The 19,047-nt window shown below is 39.3% G+C and overlaps 1 protein-coding gene across 2 annotated transcripts in view; it reads left to right on the top strand.

Annotated features, from left to right (window-relative positions):
• Positions 1 to 456: 456 nt before the first annotated feature.
• Positions 457 to 19,047, top strand: part of dpysl2b (dihydropyrimidinase like 2b) — a 42,093-nt gene continuing 23,502 nt past the window's right edge. The window contains exon 1 of one of the 2 annotated variants that reach the window (XM_055154015.1): positions 457 to 549. Coding sequence is in view for 1 of the 2 variants with exons in the window: in XM_020919263.2 (XP_020774922.2) it covers positions 5,659 to 5,700 (42 nt within the window). In the remaining variant the exon portion in view is untranslated. Of the gene's footprint in view, positions 550 to 5,460; positions 5,701 to 19,047 lie in introns of those variants that run through there. The other variant, XM_020919263.2, reaches the window with a different exon arrangement.

Below are 19,047 nucleotides of genomic sequence, written 5' to 3'. Positions count from 1 at the left end.
GATACAGCATTCTTAGCTTCATAATCCTGCGCACTGCTCAACTAAAACGTGCGTAAAGATTGTGACTAGGCAACGCATCGATTCAAATAAATTAACATATTTCAATCCAGTGCGTTATTCCTGTGTTTTCTTATGCTCGTTTCTGCAGTTGGATGTACAGTAGCGCACGGTCCCTTATCGCACCAAACAAAAGGCGGTGTCTGTCCACTCTCCACGGCAAGACGCACGAGACGCACGCCACGGCACCTTAGCACCCACCGCTGCTCCACTCCCAGAGTCTTCTCCTTCTAGCATCCCCCGAGAAGCAATATGTCTCGTTACGGGGAAGTGGCATCCCTCAGCCCACCCATGACCAGGCAGGGGCAGTTCTGCGGCGTTTTCTGCCCCGTGGACGGAGCCGGGGGAGCGGGTATGGGCTTGGATGCGTGCCGGGGACGTGGGCGCAACGAGGGGCGTGGGACTGACCGGCAAACGGAGACCTCCCAGCCCAAGAAGGTGGAGATCAGGCAGAGCACGGGCAAAGAAGCCCTGCAAAATTTGGACCAAAAGGTAATATATAGACTGTTTTATATTTCTAGTTACGTGTAGGCTGTGCTGCCGTCTGTGTGGGCTTGCCAGTGATTTATGAGTTTGACAGAAGTTGTATCGCCTACATTTCCCATGATGCAGCGTGATGTAATAGAGAAGAGTGGCATAGTCAGAGGGCGTGGCTGCTCGGCTCCATTTTTGTCGTAAAATTTGGTCGTACTGTTTGGTTTCCATGGTGACAGTCCAGGTTTAGTGCAAGGAAACACTAGGCTGGTTTTTGGTGTGACTGCATGTGGTAAGGTATTATTAGTCATGATGCAGCCTACTGGCTAGGCTTATAAAATCCTCTTTGTTATTTTGACATTTTGGGCTGATTGTTTTTAGAAATAAATAGGCCTAATGTAAAATTGTGTCATAATTTTATACAGGCTTTTCTATTACATTGCCAGTTAGAAAAGACATGATGAATCTTTATTTCAATTGCATTATAGTCCCTCTGGGACTGAGCTGGAATCCTGGTCTAGTAAGAAGGTGTAGGCTTAGCTGAAAGAGTCTACTGTGAATGTTTGGGTTGATGAGTAAAACAGGAGAGAGAACCCACCTAAACACAAAATCACAATATCCTGAAGGAATTGAACCTGCAACTGTACTGGTATATAAGATGAAGTACTTAAAAAAACATACATCTACTTATTGTTTCAAAAATAACTACAAGAGACTATATCAGTTCAATGTGAAACATCTGACTATTATTCTCTTCATGAGACTAAAATCATTCACCCTCTTGCAGTGGGTCACTGGGCCAGACTTCATGTAATATTCAACACTCATAAACTATTCAAACTGTTCCATTTTGTACAATATTTTAGGACACTTCACGATTGGTGTTTTGGTATTTGTATGTGGGTGATGCTTTGAGGAACTCCTCTGTTCCAGAGGAATGTCTCCACCCAGCTCCATTTAACACAACAGTGCTGTTATATCATCAGAAACAGGTACTGACAAAACGTTTACAAGTTTACGATTACAGTGAGTGTATTACAATGTTTTTGTTTTTCTGTAAGCCACTGTACTTTTTAAAATAAAAATGTGATTAATTTCCAAATCCTAATGTTCAGGAAATCTAGACTCATATATATATATATATAATTATTTATTTCTTAATAAATAATTATTTATTTCTTTTCAAGTACTGTGCTATTCTCCCCCATCCCTGCGCGCTGCTATTGACACATAAAAGCATTAACTCTGTGGACCCCAGTGAGGCAATGACAATTAAGGATCAATACATCCATCAGTGCTCATAGAGCAGGACGTGCCCAGAGCCAGATGGAGCGTCCTTGGGCTCGACATATGTCAGTGAAGGCAACAAAAGCCTTCTCCTCACTGTCCTGCCATAAGTCTACTGTACAACCTGCCCCAGTGCCACTGCAGCGGTGCGTTCAGTGTCTCACGAGGGTTGTAAATCTGAGCATGCTGTGGAGCTGATCCAGGGGAGTGACTTGCATCTCGGGATTGTGCTGTCAGTCTGTGGGAAACAAAAGAGCTGAGTACAGACATTTACAATTGAGAAGTTACATTTGGCTAAATCAAACCATCTTTTTGGAGCTTTAACAACATTTTTAAAGCCACATTATGTAACATTTTAGCCAAAAAATAGATGAAAATAAAAACATGTTTTTTTGTTTTTCATTTTGGTTATGTTTATAGCACTGAAAAACATAAGAAAACTCTTCTTACTGAGTGGACTTGCATCTCCACAAACTGATTCTTATTTGGCCTTCTGCTTGTTTCCATGGAAATGTTCCTTTAGCTATAATATTCCACAGTGTGGCATACAACATATTTATATATGGAGAATATTCCAGAGTATGGTTTTCACTTTCCATGGAGTTATGTTTGTGAGGTACCACCTCCACTTGGTGACATACTGTACTTAAAATTGGCGTTTAAAAAATATCAGCTTAGCTATTGTCCACATGCTGCGAGCATTTGTAAGTGGAGTAGATTAGATCTCTCACAATACATTGCAACTGAAATGCAATCACAATTGGAGATCAACTGATATGCTCTGCCGATATTTGGGCTGATATGCTATTAGGGTTATTGATAATTGTTCCCAAATGGTATGAATTTAATACACCAAACAAACTTATCCACAATCTTATTTCACTAATGCAAACCAGTGAGAGCTGTGCAGTCACATTTTGAGATGTGACATCTTCACACTTATGTGTTTAGAGAGTAGAGAGTTGAAACCAAGTATGTATTTGCATAAACAACATAACTGCATGTTTTTGAGGTGCAGCTAGATTAATCACAATCAAACTGAAATCGATGGATGGGCACAATTGGCCAATCAGAAAGGCTGCTACTTTTGAAGTACCATAATTTCCTCTACAAATGACAAAATATTCCACTATTCTACATAAAAAGCTGCTGCAGTTTAGATCTGTACAAATGTTCTGAAATGTGATTTTTAGATTAGTTTGTAGTTTAAAATATAAATTGTAAATCTAATCAGTAGTGTAATTGGGTATTGCCTGGCATGGCGGAGGAGGAGTCTGAAAAACACTTTTGGGTTGCTGCTGTTAAAAGCTGTAATGGTGGTGTGAGCTCCACTCTCAGGTTTCATATTGATCCACAGCTTCAGCAACATGATCCACTCTGCACCTCTCAAATCTACCACATTCTGTGCTCTGTAGCTTTTATCAATCATGCAATAAAACATGTTATGCTAAGTCAGCTGTTTAGAGACAATGTACTATGCACCAAGGGCCATGCTGCTAGTTTGTCTTTTAAAAATGTGTCACTTTCCGTTGTTGCCAGCAGAAGATATTAGTACACAAGCATAAAAATGATGTTGTGTTTGACATAGTTTATAGTAGCCGCTCTGCTGAGTTGTGTTTATGTTTGTCAGCATCATCATTATGCAACATTGATTTTCTACCATGTTATAACGTTCCATCATCAAAAACATGATTGAAGAGGTTTTAGATGTCATCCATGCATGTTTGAGTAACCTTGCCATCACCCCGCGCCCTACTCAAACCCTCCTTATGGTTCGCTGTAAGACTGTCCAATGTCTACATCATCTATGCTCCCACACAGCATAAATAAAACAAATATACAAGAGCAGGACACAAAACAAAACTTCACAAACCTGATGTGATGTGCAGTAGCTCCAGTGGGATGCACGCTGATTGTGTTGTGATAATGCTCTGAAGGGAGGAGATCTCAAAGCCTCAAAAACAACAGAGACACTAATTAAACATTTTAGATAACAATAAAAAGTGTTGATAGTTAATACCCCACAGAAGTGTAATAACCCTGCTTTAATGAAATGTATTCATAATATACTTACCTTCAATCGAAATATTTTTTATAGGCATCTATCTTGCCCTGAGGTGATTCAATATTGACTATTTGCTGTTGTGGGCTTTGTATTCAAGTAATGCCACTGACAACTCTTTCTTTGTAGCCTAGTGGACAATAATCGGGTAATCATCTGCATTTAAAAACCTCTATTTTTATATTTGAATCATGTCTGTGTGTGTCAGAGTCATTTTTTAAAATTTATTTCACATACTCAAATACACAATCAATAAAACAGACATCCAAACCACACAAACAGCACATAAAATACACAGGGTGACATCAAACCCCCCCTCAAATACACTTAACCAAACCTAATAAAAGTGCAACATAAAAAACAGGGCAGACGGATACTGTTACGTTATAGATATTTCCTGTAGATGTTGCATGTTTTAGTAGCTTTTTTACTTTTTATCTGTTTTATTATCTCGAAATATTGTTGTATTTTGTTATTACAGTGGTTTATATTTGGTTTATTTTGAGTCCATTTTGTTTTGTGTATATAATATTTGGCCAAAATGATGAGTCTGAATGAAGAAGGAGAGATCTTTGAGAATGGAAGCGTTGTTGAAGAAGAGCAGGATTAGAGTGAGCAGATTTCAAAATAAAAAACTGGGACTCCCTCGGTTTGTGGTGGTTGGTAATAATAAAATTGTGAAACAAGTGCGTAATTAAAGAATATTTTTCTGCACTCGGCCCATTTATGACTACCTTGTGAGTCAGTATAGTCACATTTTCTTTGTGGTTTGCTTGTTTTTCAGCAGCTTTTGTGTATTTTACTCAAACAAATGGCAATTTATGCCTCTCTTTACTGTTTGCAGGTATAGGGTGACCAGATTTTCAAAATTCTAAACTGGGACACACCCAGGTTGGGATGTTTGGTATAAATAAAACTGTGCCATAATCTGAGGGGCTTCTGTTGCTGCAATGTTTTGGTTTTCCATATTTTGGGGACACAAATGACAATATATTCTCCTCTTTACTGTTGGCGGAGATCAATATTAGTCAAAAAGTGTGATAATCCTGCTTTAGTCCTGGTTTAGAGTTGATGTAGTGCTGGTTTAGTCTTAGTTTAGTCCTTGTTTAGATCTGGTTTAGATCAAATAAGTCAAAAATAGGGACACCAAGGACATTTCGTGTATAAAACTGGAACAAATCACTGGACAGGGGACACAGTGCTCAAAACTGGGACTGTCCCGGGTAAATATGAACATCTTGACACCCTAGGCAGGTATCAAACTTGTCAAAAGGGACATTTCTTGTATAAAACTGGGACAAATCCCTAATTTTGTATAAATCTTCTGGGACAGGGGACACAGGGATCAAACCTGAGACTGTCCTGGGTAAAAAGGGACGTCTGGTCACCCTAGTCATGCCCTGTGCGGTTTGTTGAATGAAGCACCAGACTAGAGGCAGTAGTGGCTGTAGCAGGGCGAGGCTCTGCGCATGCCCCGTTGGCTTCCCCTCTCCCGGAGCTGGATCGCGGTACCTCCTCCTCCTCCTCCTCCGCCGGCTGCCCTGCCTCTCCTCTCCTCTTGTGTCTGTCTCCTCTCGGCTCTCTGCTGCATCGGACACCGGGGAGGCTGCTGCCGCTGCCACTGCCGCCACTATACAACCCCTTACCTCGCTCCAACGCCCGGCTCCGAGTCTCACATCCACAAGCCTTCCCCGGGATCTGCTTTTTGAGTCGAACCGCAACCGGGCTGAGCTCTACTAACAACCAACAGGCTGCAGTAATCCTCTCCATCCGCCGACATGTCTGGATATCAGGGCAAGAAGAACATACCCCGCATTACCGTGAGTTTTGGCTTATTTTACGGGAATTTCTCACTATAAACGCGCTTACCCCCTTATGGAAGCGTTAACGGATTATCACACGCTATTTTTTTGTCTTTTCTAACCTGTTTTTTCATCCAAATACGCCAAAAAACCCGTAATCTTCCATTTATTTTAACGCAACTCATGATTCTGCTTTTAAAATGATGCACGCGCCTAACTTTTGACTTAGTTTTCGCGCCAAAAGCTGCATTCTCTGACAAAATGGTGACAAACCGAGATTATTTGTGCATTTTTCTTTACCGTGTTCGTTTCTGCGTCCGTTTTTAGCTTGAGACCGGTGTAGCGGTCTTCTTTAGGGGGTGTGGGCTGCTGTCACTTGTCGGCTCCTCAAATAAAACGCGAAAATACGAAAAGAACTGAACATGCTAATCACAGAACTAGCATTAACGCTACATTTTTGCATTTCCAAATCAATTAAACGTGCTTTTTTTTGTTCATTCCTGTTCCAGTTTTACCATTAACGCTAATAACACCAATACCACATTATGTACAATCAATGGCTGGCTATTAGAATGCACTTACCCTATTGTGAAACCGGGAAGTCAAAATAAAAGGCTTTGTTGCAGGCGGACTAATAATTTGTAAGTATTATGCATTGATTAACAGTTTGATTAATGCTCTTGTGAATGTTTGTGAAATGAATTGCTTTGAACAACTGGTGTCACATGCAGTTTTGTCAATGAAATAATAATATTTCTTTTCCTTTTTTAGTTGCATCTTCAGTTCTCGGTAATGGAACGTTGCAGCGGTTTTATTCCACTATGCTCATCCAGGGAGAGGCAGGGAGGATGGAACAGGGAGGGGAGCGTGGAAAGGGAGGGGACCTAGCTGGCTGCTGCTGCTGCTGTTCCAATGCACGTTTCTCTGGCTAAGCTGAGGGGAGGGACAGAGGCCGGCGGGATGGCGGGATGGATGGATGGGTGGATGTGGATGTGTGTGCATGCCGCAGAAGAAATAAAGAGGTCACTGCCCAGAAGAGAGCAGATAATTGGGTTTGCATGGATTAAATTGGACCAAATCAGGCTGGCGAAACATGTGAAAAGAAGGAGCTGTGGCTAATGCTAGTAGGAATTTTGTGGTCGGATGGAGAAGTAGTTAGGCAAGACAAAATGCTGGGTTTTTAGATGACATGGCGACATCTTTAGAGCGACATGGTGTGATTTAAATAGGGAGGAAAATTGTAGTTAGCTTGCTATTTTTCTGGTGTGGTTGTATAGCTGCATGATGGATGTGGGTGTACCAGGCTTGCGATAATATTAGGGTGACCAGACTTCCCTATTTACCCAAGACTGTCCCAGTTTTGAGCCCTGTGTCCCTATATCCAAGCAGATTTATCCAAAACTATTAATTTGTCCCAGTTTTATACAAGAAATGTCCCAAGTGTCCCTATTTTTGACCAGTTTCATACCTCCCAACTGTAAAGAGAGGCATACATTGTAATTTGTGTAGGTAAAATACAAAAAATCATCTTAAAAACAACCAAAACACAAAGAAAATGTGACTATACTGACTCACATGTCAGTCATGAATGGTCTCTGCATAACTATTTTCCTTAATTACGCGCTCGTTTCACAGTTTTTTTTATTACCAACCACCAAAAAAATGAGGATGTCCCAGTTTTTGATTGTAGCATCAAAACTCATGATACTAATCAGTATTATAATATCTACTGAACTGTTTCTGTAATAAACTAGATACTCATTTGAGAAAGTATTGATACTGAAAAAAAAAAAAATACAGTAACAGGACAAAATTTGAGCATTCCTGAACAGTTTTAATATGATTTTGAGCTTTACTGGAATGAATTTCCAGAACACCTCATTATTTTGTAAGCTTTTTTCATCTTTATTGTGGTATTGAGTATAGAGTGAATTTCTTAGTATTGAAATTTGAAGTTTATGACAAAACTGAAAGTACTGCCAAATGTTTGTTTTCAACACAATATACATACATTCGTTATAATGGACATTGTGAATCTCACAAAAAGTCCGTAAGCCTGAGATTTTAGACTTAGACAAACTTTATTGATCCACAAGGGAAATTATTTGGACATCTTGAGACTTTAAGTTTTGAGTTGCCAATTTTTACCATACAAAAAAGTTAGAATACTAATATTTATGCATACAACAGTCTTATTGACCGGTAACCTATATTTGTGGTTATTGATATCAGGATTTTAATATCAGTTTTGGTAAATTTCACAAATTTGAACTCACTGGCCTCATCTGATGCAGCCAGTTTCCTCTAATATCCCTGATACCATAGCACCATTATATCATCCACCCTTAATAGTTTCATTATTAGACTCTTACACAAGCAGGAATGTTGGAAGCATGGCCAAAATGTGCTCAAAAGATGTTCTATTAACTGTAAAAAGGATAAGACTCTGTAATGTCTTTTTGTCCACATTGAGGAGACAAAGATTAGGGCGGTGCAGTGAAATACTGTACAGATGCATGTGTCCTCATTTAATCAGACAATCATAGCCTTCAGGGGTTTGACATAACTCCAGATGAACAGTCTGTCAGGTCCCGTTTTTTTCTAATGTTTGCAAATGTCACTTCATCTTTATTAAAAGTGAAATATATAGGTCTTGTGACTGTCTGGGGATAAGAAGTGTCTGTCTTTCTCCTTGAATAAGAGTCTTTGATTAAAATGAGTCCTTGTTGCGTTGCTAAGTAAGAATGATCATTGTGCTTGGAGAAGTGGTACGTTCTTGTGAGCATGTTGGAAAGGCTTTCCTGAATATCTTGAAAAGGAAAAAAGGAAAATATAGCAGCTATTGGTTGTTTGCTTCTCATCCATTTTAATTACTAAAAGCTGCAGATTGATTATTCCAGAAGTTGATAATTCACTGTCCATTTGGGATTTTCTGAATGGACTACTGCAGATCGGAGGATAAATTTCTATAAGTTATTACTAGGGCTGCTAATAGTTTATCTTGCAAAGTGATTTGCAGTTTTATTATGTTTAAAGTATTGCGAGTGCTCGGCGTGCTTGCTGACAGCGGCCCCTCCCACACAGTGTCTGCAGCAGTTGGCCCAGAGATGAGAGGATTAGAGCAGTTGTAGTCCAAACTCTGATTATGTCACACCTAAAAGGATTGACTTCCTATTCTTGACCTATGCAGGAAGGAATCTGCCCACAGGCACCAGGCACAATACTACTTTATTAAAGCCTGTCATTAAAAAAGAATTACACTGCAGCTCAGGCTATTGTTTAAACAAGACGACTTAGCACGGTGTTTTTTTTTGTCTGTCAAATCTCAAAGCGATGACTGCATACTTACGCTTAAAGCCCTATTTTCTGTTTTATGTTATAATGTGGTTTCATTCTCAAAACATACCCGGGGTTGTGTTTTGTTTCGTTCACGCATGTTTAACACACAAATCCTCACTTGTGATGTCATGTGGTAATACAAGAAGTGCTCCACTGTGTTTTTATACTCCATACACTGTCACTAGAATCATTTCGGTCATTTCTGCAATGGAATTTCTTATCTCTACTGAACAAAAGGTAAAAGGTAAGGTAGCTTTTAACTTGAAAACTACTGCTTCATGACATCACAAGGTGGAACAGCGCATTTTGAACTTTGTAGATGTAGACAGACTTATAATAAAGGGTTACTCAGAGATGTATGGATGAAACAAAACAAACTATAACATTGCGTAAAGTTTTGTGCAATATAGGACAATTTAACTGCTCAGAAGTTAGGTTTTGCTTTACATGTATTTATCTGTTAACTGTTAGACACTGTTAGACCTGAAGATGGAGTATTATCGAGTCGCAGAGTCTTTTGGAAATGACAATGACAATATTAAATAATCATGACTGAAACATATTCCAATATTTATATCTAAGAATTAGGGCTGCAGATATACAGATACAGCTATACAGACCCTAATATAGTGTTGTCACAATACTAAAATGTCAAACTTGAAGACAATATTGTAATTTTCAACACAACATAAAACTGTTTGTTTATTATACCATGTTATCTTACATAAGTTCTGATAAAACTCAAAATTACACTGTTCAGAAAGGGCCAAATTTGATCCAGTTGTGTGATTTATTATGATTATTTTTTCTGTATCAATACCTGCTTAAACGGGTATCTAGTTTTGATACTAGTTTCGATACTAGTTTCAATATGTTTGACAGCGTACTCTAAAACAAATATGAAAATACAGATTACACAATTACAACAAAGACAGAAGCATTATTAATTCAATATTTCAAAAAACAATAAACAATTACAGATTTACCACAATAATACTTAGACTTAGACTAATTTTATTGATCCACAAGGGACATTATTTGGACACAGTTGCTCAAACATCACAATATAATATAATAACAAAGAGTAACAAATATAAATGGTAATAATAAATAATAAATTCAAAATAATTAGCCAAAAGGAGCAAGAGACAGGTGTCCAATAAGGCATAATTTTATAAATGTATATGTACAAACCAAAATAAAACAGAAAAAGAAGTAATAAAATATATAATCTCAGTGTTATACAAGAGGTCATAGAAAGACAATAATAATAATAATACACTTTATTTATAAATATTCTATATTTAGAAGCCTTCAGTAGCGTTAACCTTTATTTGGTTGGTCTTTAAAAAGTCTCAGTATACAATGTTCATTTGACTAGCTGATTGACCCAAAAAAAACTAATGTAATCTATCTACTTATTAAATAATCGTTAGTTGCAGCCCTAGTAATTACTGAAATGTGTTATCATTTATGTCTTGGTCCTAACTGTTTAATCATTTTCTAGTTTTGAATGAATGATTTGCCATCTCAGTTTTATAAATAAATTTTATGAGTAACGCGGGGCTTAAATGCTTGAATGTATTCCGTAATTGTACTAGCTCCATGCAGATGACAATGAGGATATGATCAGTGTAAATGAGAAGTAAACGTGTGCAGCTGAGAGCCCACTCACTTCCTGCTTCCTGGCTCACATCTTTCCCATAATGACATTTATAGGCCCATTATAAGACGTGGTTATACATTCTCATTTGTCCTGCCAGTATTTCAGGGCGTGGCACCGACGTCCACTTCACGGCAGATGGACTTGGGAGGCCGCTCACATTAAATATGAATGAACTACATTAAGTTCAAGGCTGGGTTTGGAGCCTCGCTGTGATTCGAAACCAAAATGCTGCAAAAAAGCTGATTAATAATGGAACAAATTTGTAATCTTTGATAAAAACCTATTCCCAATGCGTCTGAGCCAAATTTGTACAGATATAGTGTAGGGTATAAGCAGCTCTTTATTATCTGCATCTAATCAAAGCGTTTCAATACGTGTCCATTAATCAGGAAGTGCTCGTTAGCATGCTAGTTGTAGTTGCAACACTCTGCTTTTGTCTCTGAAAGTTATGAAAAACGCGTATGTATAATTAGGAAAACGTATCAAATGAAATAGTTTAGTCTCCTAGGTTAAGTTTTTAAGACGTTTTAGCGCTTTTCTTACTATATCAGCATACTCAAAAGAGAATTATCCAGTCATTTTCATTTTTGTCAATATTGCCTCATCCCGACAGTGAGCTTAGGCAGAAATTATTAGCAACAAAGCACTAAAAATAACAATAATGCAGCGGATAGAGGACAAAGAAAAAGTGACTGACACCGAATAGTGTTAAAAATAGCCCATTGGTCTATTATTACTCCGCCCTGGATAACAGCAAGCCCAATTATCTGCTGTAGTACATAGTCTCGTACTGTCTGACGCCTTGGGACCGACAGTGGCTCAGGTGGTAGAACAGTCGTCATGTAAGCAGAAGATTTGCGGTTCAAGTCTCGCAATTATGTTTCTCAACCATTAAAGGTGCATTGTGTAACTGTTTTGTTGGAGAGTACGTCAGATGCTTTTCTCAATGGAGATGTTATTGCTTTGTAGGGAATGTTTCACAATGTGGCTTTCTGTCCCCACGGAGACCAAGCCAGACCAAGTTACAAGTCAGATCTGTGGAGTGGCTAATCTGCTCACAGTCCGAATACCAGTTTTTTATTTATTTATTTTTTGGGGGGATATTTTTGATCTATAAAACCACCTGCAACTGAATAAATGTAAAGTAGAGCTGTTTAATGTCATACTGTGGAACATTCCAGGCAGAGCAACGACATATCCATAGAAACAAGCAGGTGACAGACCCCCAACCAAAATGTTACAAAGTGCACCTTTTAATTAATCTAATTCATCAGCCGGTTTCACTTCGTGGAAACCGTCTGACCTCACAGCATTAGAATTCATTTACTTAACGGTAGTCGAGTACTTTTTAAAATTTAACCAGTCGCTGCTATTTGGTCGTGACATATGTAATGCGCTGCTAATGGGACTAACTGGTATATTAAACTTTCTCAAATCTTGTAAGAAGAAGGCAAAAAACGTCTTTCCCCTTGATTAAATTCACGAAACATTCTCTTTGTTCCGGCTTTAAATCCTCGATCTCGGGAATCGTTGCCAACACAGAATGTCTGGCTCTTCGCTGATTGGCTGGTGCCTGGACTCGCACATCCGGGGTTCTTGCAAACCGTTTAGTGTATTCTGGTTCCTTACCTTGTCACTGGAGAGAAATGAAACTGAGCGGAGGCACTTATGTGGCGCCAGCTACCTTTGAATATTAATATTATCTAGCCAGATTTATTTTGTTTTAACAGATGTCATTATATCCATTTTTACATTTATAGGTAAGGTATTTTTATATTGATCAATGCCAATTTTATTAAAAACAAATACAAATTTATTTCAATATTCATTTCATGTAACAAAAACATGAAATGTGAGTCCCAATTTCTGCCTCCAAAGTCTGAACACTGCTCAAAACCGTATCCTTTTACTGACTAAATTCCCATGTTATTTTTCTATTTTGTTACACCCATTACATTTTCCCCTCTTCATTCATAAAAATAACACTTCCATACAAGCTGAGACAGGGATACAATGAGGCGTAATGAGACTTAAATTGTTACCTGGAAACACTGTTATTTTGTTCAAATGGAAAATATTCTGGAAACCTCATTAACTGTAGGTTTACGCATACAACATCATTCTTGTTATATGAGCCCTCTAGTCGACCCAGTCCATAATGACGATCACGGCCCGGGCTTCCAAATACGACTCTGAGCTGTTTCTATAGTTGTCATCACCGAGAGAACATACTGTAGCTCGTCTTTGCAAATATGAGAGGAAGCGGTGTGGTTGGAGCCGACAGTGCTGCTTTGTTCTGCTGCCCATTCATGCCAAGTTCAACAGTTCACACAAACACAACTTCTGTCTATACTACGGGATATTATCAGCTTTCCCCACATTCCTGAGCGAAAAGGTGACATGCATTATTTGTTGGTGTCGTTGTTTGTAATATGTTATATAATTGTGAGCTTAAAGGCTTTATATCTGGTTATGTATTTGAGCAAAAATTGTCTCATTTATTCTATAAGGTCTGAATATGTTCTCTGCCTGCCGCCTGCATCGAATCAGACTAATTAGTGTTTCATTGTCTAAGTCAGGAAGGGCACGTTAGCATATTAGCTGTTATTTGCAAAACTGCACAGATCTCTGCGAGTTATGATGATAAGCTCTTATTATAGACTCATCACGGTGAATAATGAGGACGCTATGAATGCATAAAGTAAGTCAGGAATAAGCTGCAAACAGTTTAAAATTTACTTATTTTTTCAAGTTTAAACCAGTAAAAATCAGGTACAGTGCCTTTAAACTAAATATAAATGGCATACTTGTGAAAATAGTTGTCACTGAGGTTGCAAAGATTTTAGAGTCAGAAGTTTGCACAATATCCATCTTATTCTGTCCCGCCCACTTTTATCTCTAAACACTCATAACAAAAATCTCGTTCAGTGGAGTATTTGGGAAACATTTTGCATCTTATATATTACATAAAGTTGGTTCGTTTGTGTAAAATGTTAAATGTTCATGTGCACCAACAAGTCACACTGCACTCGTTCCCTGGAGGCTCTAGAACGGCTTTATAGTCCATATTGAACTTATTTCCTTTGAGGATCAGCCCCATACAAAATAATACAACCCGATTGATGATGGTGCCCACAGCAACTTCCAGAATAAGGTGGATAGCTATATATCAAAGCATGATAGAGATTATTGCATACTTTTCTGTTTAATGCTGCTATATACTCACATCAAACAGTGCTGTTATGGAAATTCCCTTTAGCTTGGAGAAAAGTGAAAAAGACCTCGGAGACAAAATGCCTTCTTGAGTTCTATTTTGCAGCAGGAGATTATATAAAAGAGTGCACAGATAATTGGAATGAATGGGGAACAAGATGAGATATGAGTTTGACCCAGTCAACAAAACCAAACATTCTTTGATAATTGCCAGGAAGCAAAACTAATAAATATTTGAATTATAGCAAAAGGATATCTAGTTTATGGAAAAGGCATATAGTGGAAACTTATTAAGGTTAGAGTCCAGTGCTGCATTTAAAAAGTACATACATGGTATTAACACAACCTGCTATGTGTGATTACGTACTTACCTTACACAGCCAATTACTGTGAAGTTTGATTCCTCAGAACAATCAGAATCTTCTGAGAGGCATTTCAAAGTCCACATAAATCATGAAGAGAAAATATAAGTCATTTAAAATATTTGTATATGATTTTTGCAGAATCTGAAGGACTAAATAGTACACTGTAAATGATGTAAACATGTTCAGTTTTGATCAGATAACACGCGACTTTCTTACATGCCTGTCTCACCTGAACATCAGAGGTATGTTATCACAGTAGGTATCAGCTGCAGAAAATCAATTCTCTTTGCTCTTCTCTGCTCACATCACCAGAGCTTAGCCCATGTTTTTCAGATGGGATGAGCTAACTGCTGCCCACTTCCTGTTTGTGAGCGTTCCCATGGAGCAGAGGTCAGGATCATGTCTAGAGTCTGGCTGTGCTCCAGAACAAGCAGACTCAATGTTCAGCCTCTGCACAATGTACAGACACGAACACATGCACAGATGGACCCCACAATGTGAGAAATACCTACCCACACTCAGTTACACAAGTTCAGATCCAGCATGACCACTGTGTACGTTCTGTAACCGTGTGCTCAGATAAGAAACGGTATGGACAAAGAGACACTGGCCAATGGAAAATACACCGTGAATATGTAACAGTTAACTATTTACAACTCTTTACAACTGCATGATTCAATTGTTCTAGAAGTTGACTGCACTCAAAAGAGCAAGGAATGTTTTTTTCTACTATTCCACTTCAGCAATTTGATATATTGTTCATCTAAATATCTATTTTCTATTTATCTTATCTAAGATACTGTAGCTCTGGAGGCTTGACGGAAGGAGCGGCAGTTTCAGCAGAGATGTCCTCACATCTCACACTGCCTCCTACAAGTGGGAAATGCCCTGCACCCTTCCCAAAAGAGGCATCCAGAAGCTAGTTCATACAAGCCAGAGTCACCTCAGCTGGCTCTTCTAGATTTTGAGAAGCAGAGGCTCTACCCAAGGCTCCTGCTGGTGACTTGAGTTTCTCACTATCTCTCAGGATGTGCCCCCAACAGGAGGCTGGGCATGATGCTGACTTGTTAAATGCAGGATCTCTTCTTTTGTGTTAATCAGTTCATTTTACAGTATCATATTGTCATTGTCAGATGATCTCTCCTTATGATCCAAACTCTGTTTGACTTTTACATTGGTTTAATTGTTACTGTAAGAGCCTTGTGCTGAGCTGGTGGCGCCCTGCTGTGGTAATGTGAGAATGACAGCGTGGACACTCTCCTGTAGTGAAGGGCATGTTTAGGGCAGTTGTTGGATGAGTTCGGGGGTAGCCTCTAGACCCCGCCATAACATCAGGCCAGGCACTCCTTCAGATGACAACTGCAAAGCATTTCTCAAACGGTGTGGTCAGCACTGTAACGTGTGTGTGAGCCTATCACCGTTTTAAAAATAGGTCATTACAAAAGGCCGCACAGGAAATGGCTGGCTGCAGTATGTCAGGATTGTGTTATTGCCTGGAGCTGCGGCTGTCAGCAGACTCACACTAAAACTACTTTTCATGACACAACCGTGGAAGCCATCCATAAAAGGCTGGGATCACATCCACCTTTTATCCTGGAAAGCCCCAAAATGGTAGTGAATAGTAACAGATAAACAGAGAGTGTACATAAAGGATTATAACTGCATAAGAAGGTTTCTCTGCAGTTGTCAGTGTTTTTGTTTTGGTAAAAAGGCATTTAGATTGTGTATAGTTCTGGATGTGGTTGATCTGTCAGTGTTGACCCTGCATCATGCTGGCAAAGTCTGATCCATGTTCTTTCTGTGTGGAGTTTAAAGCCACACATCCTGCTCCAACAGTCTGGACAAAGGTGTGTACAAAGTGCCCTGTGGCGTTACAGCTGGTGTATACTTGGAGCTGTGTTCAGCTGGTGTCCTAACTGTTTATTTATTAGGGTAATTTACTGTTGCATTTGTCGGCTCAGGAGTTTGTTTGTACCAGATGATTGTGTTTCCAAGGCAAGTTCCAGTTGCTGTCCATAAAGATTTCATGGACCAGTCACAGCACTTGTGGTCCGCAACACTTTGACCCAAAGTAACTTTTAGCACAAAGTGCATGTCAACAGCACAGCAGCAGCGCAAGAAGCCATCAGATTGGCTGTAGATGCACAGCCGAGCTTGCTGATTGATAGTTCAGGTCCATGCCTGCTTTGAGTTGACTCTTGAGTAAAAAAATGGTTTTATGGATCAAATCTTTTGGTCATTTACTCAGCCTGAAACACCGACTAAATAATAGTCGGAGGAATGTAAATAGAATGACACATTAAAAAACAGGTACACGTTTTGAGTTGTTTTACAGTTTCTTAGTAAAAGAGCTCTTTTGACTGGGAAATTGATCATTCTGTAAACCACGCTTTGTCATGTGTGAGGGTACATCAGGTTACTGGAACCATATCCCTTATGCCATAACTCTGTCTAATCCAATCCAGTACAGTAGTAAGTGAGGCAGGAGGGAGGGGCTCCTGGTGACAGCCGTGGACTGTGTTTTGGTCTAAAGCAGCCATCAGTCTAAACAGAGCCCCCTTTGTCTGTAAGACGCCCAGACTTGTGACCAGATCTGCCACACCCTCTGTGAAGTCGGCTCTGTCCCCACTGAGGGGGTGAGGGGTGGGGTGCACTGGGAGACAGCAGGGTGCAGTGGGAGACAGACTCCTCCTCTCTCTCTCTTTCTGTGAGTGATTGATTACACAGTTCTGATTGGTGCTTAGTCCTGTCTGTCTGAGGGGATTTGGGGTGAAGGAGGAGGACTCTCATTGTTCTGTAATTGAATTCATGAAGGCCTGCTAATGTTTCAGCGTCTGTGAAACGGGCCGAGTGCTGCTGCTTATCTTTCCCAAACATGGCGGAAAAATCTGAGGCATTTCCCATTCCAGCTCTTTTTAAGCATCTTAGTTCATGGCCAAACCTGCACAATGTCGCACTGTTTTATGTTTATAAAAAACTAGTAAAGGCTCAAATGACCACATATCACACAACGTATAAAAAAATCGGAACAATTTAGTTACAAAGGAAAATGCTCAATTCTCAATTAAAAAAACAGTCTTTATTGGCAATGAAAGAATGTAATTTTCAACAAACAATCTAAGATTAAACTAGAACCAACATTAAATTAATTGTGTAATTGCTTAGAATGTTCCACACAATGGCATTAAACTTATCCATTTCCATGGAGACTCCACCAGATGCTAGATCCCCAGAGAAGAAACACCCATAATGACATAATTGCTTGATAGATGTTAAATGCCATACTGTGGAACATTCCTGACTAAGCAAAAACATCTCCATGGAGACAAGCAGTTGGTGGACCTTTTTTAAATTTTCTGTGATAGAGCACCACAACAATATTGGATTAATTAAAGCTGCTCTGTGCAACTTTGCTTGGGTTAGGGTTGCTAGGAATGTTCCCAAGTATAGCATTAACCATATTTATCAACTATTTATTCAATCACATGTGTTTTTATTGCTCAAAAATACATTGAAAAACATACACATTCTTACTTTAGGGTGGGCTTGCCTCTCCACAGTTCTAACCCATAACATGGTCTGGTGGCATAACCAGCATCCACTGAGAAGTTGAATCCACTAATGAATGACTTTGGAACATTCTGGCAAAGCAGTGACATTTATTATGGAGACAAGCAGATACCAGAAAAGTGACACAGTGCACCTTTAAAGGGACAGTTTGGAATTTTGGACATAGGACCCCATTTCCTAGTTAGCCGGAGTGTTGGAGACATGTGGAGACACTTTTTTTTATTCCATCCAGTCCTTGTATTTGCAGAGGCCGCTGGTGCTAGGCTAGTGCATGTCAATGGCCATAGTTAGCCTTGACACTAAAAACAGTCTTACCCACTCCACAAAACACCCGAAGCAAATCTATTATTACACAAGACTGTCCATGTAAATGTCTGTGTTGATAGAATAATGTTTGAAGTAAAACCAACCTTGCGCTTGAAGGATTTATGTCTGAGCAGCCGTAGTCAGTTGTAATTCCTGATAGAAAGCTTGGCAGCGGCGGACTGATATATGAGGAAATATGCAACGATTCATGCCAAGGTTAGTTTTACTTCAAACATGATTCTATCAACACAAACATTCACATGGACAGTCTGGTGTAATAATAGATTTGCTTCGGGTGTTTTGTGGAGTGGGTAAGACTGTTTTTAGTGGCAGGCTAACTGTGGCCATTGACATGCACTAGCCTAGCACCAGCAACCTCTGCAAATACAAGGACTGGATAGAATATTTTAAAAAGTGTCTCCACACGTCTCCAACACTCTGACTAACTAGGAAATGAGGTCCTATGTCCAAAATTCCAAACTGTCCCTTTAAAGGTGCACTGTGTCATTTTTCTGGTATCTGTTTGTCTCCATAATAAATAGGTTATTGCTTTGCGAGAATGTTCCATAGTCATTCATTAGTGGATTCAACTTCTCCATGGATGCTGGTTATGCCACCAGGCCATGCTATGGGTTAGATCTGTGGAGAGGCAAGCCCACCCTACAGGAAGAATGTGTATGAAAACACGTGATTGAATAAATAGTTGATAAATATGTTTAATGCTATATTTTGGAACATTCCTAGCAACCCTAACCCAAGCAAAGTTTCACAGAGCAGCTTTAATTAATCCAATACTGATGTGGTGCTCCATCACAGAAAATTTAAAAAAGGTCCACCAACTGCTTGTCTCAAAGGAAATGTTTTTGCTTTGCCAGGAATGTTCCACAATATGGCATTTAACATATC

This window comes from Boleophthalmus pectinirostris, unplaced genomic scaffold (genome assembly GCF_026225935.1).
Source record: "Boleophthalmus pectinirostris isolate CB_2022bp ecotype Guang Dong unplaced genomic scaffold, ASM2622593v1 HiC_scaffold_18, whole genome shotgun sequence".
Classification (NCBI taxonomy): domain Eukaryota; kingdom Metazoa; phylum Chordata; class Actinopteri; order Gobiiformes; family Gobiidae; genus Boleophthalmus; species Boleophthalmus pectinirostris.
The sequence above is the reverse complement of the archived record's forward strand: the minus strand, read 5'-3'. Positions and strand labels throughout refer to the sequence as shown.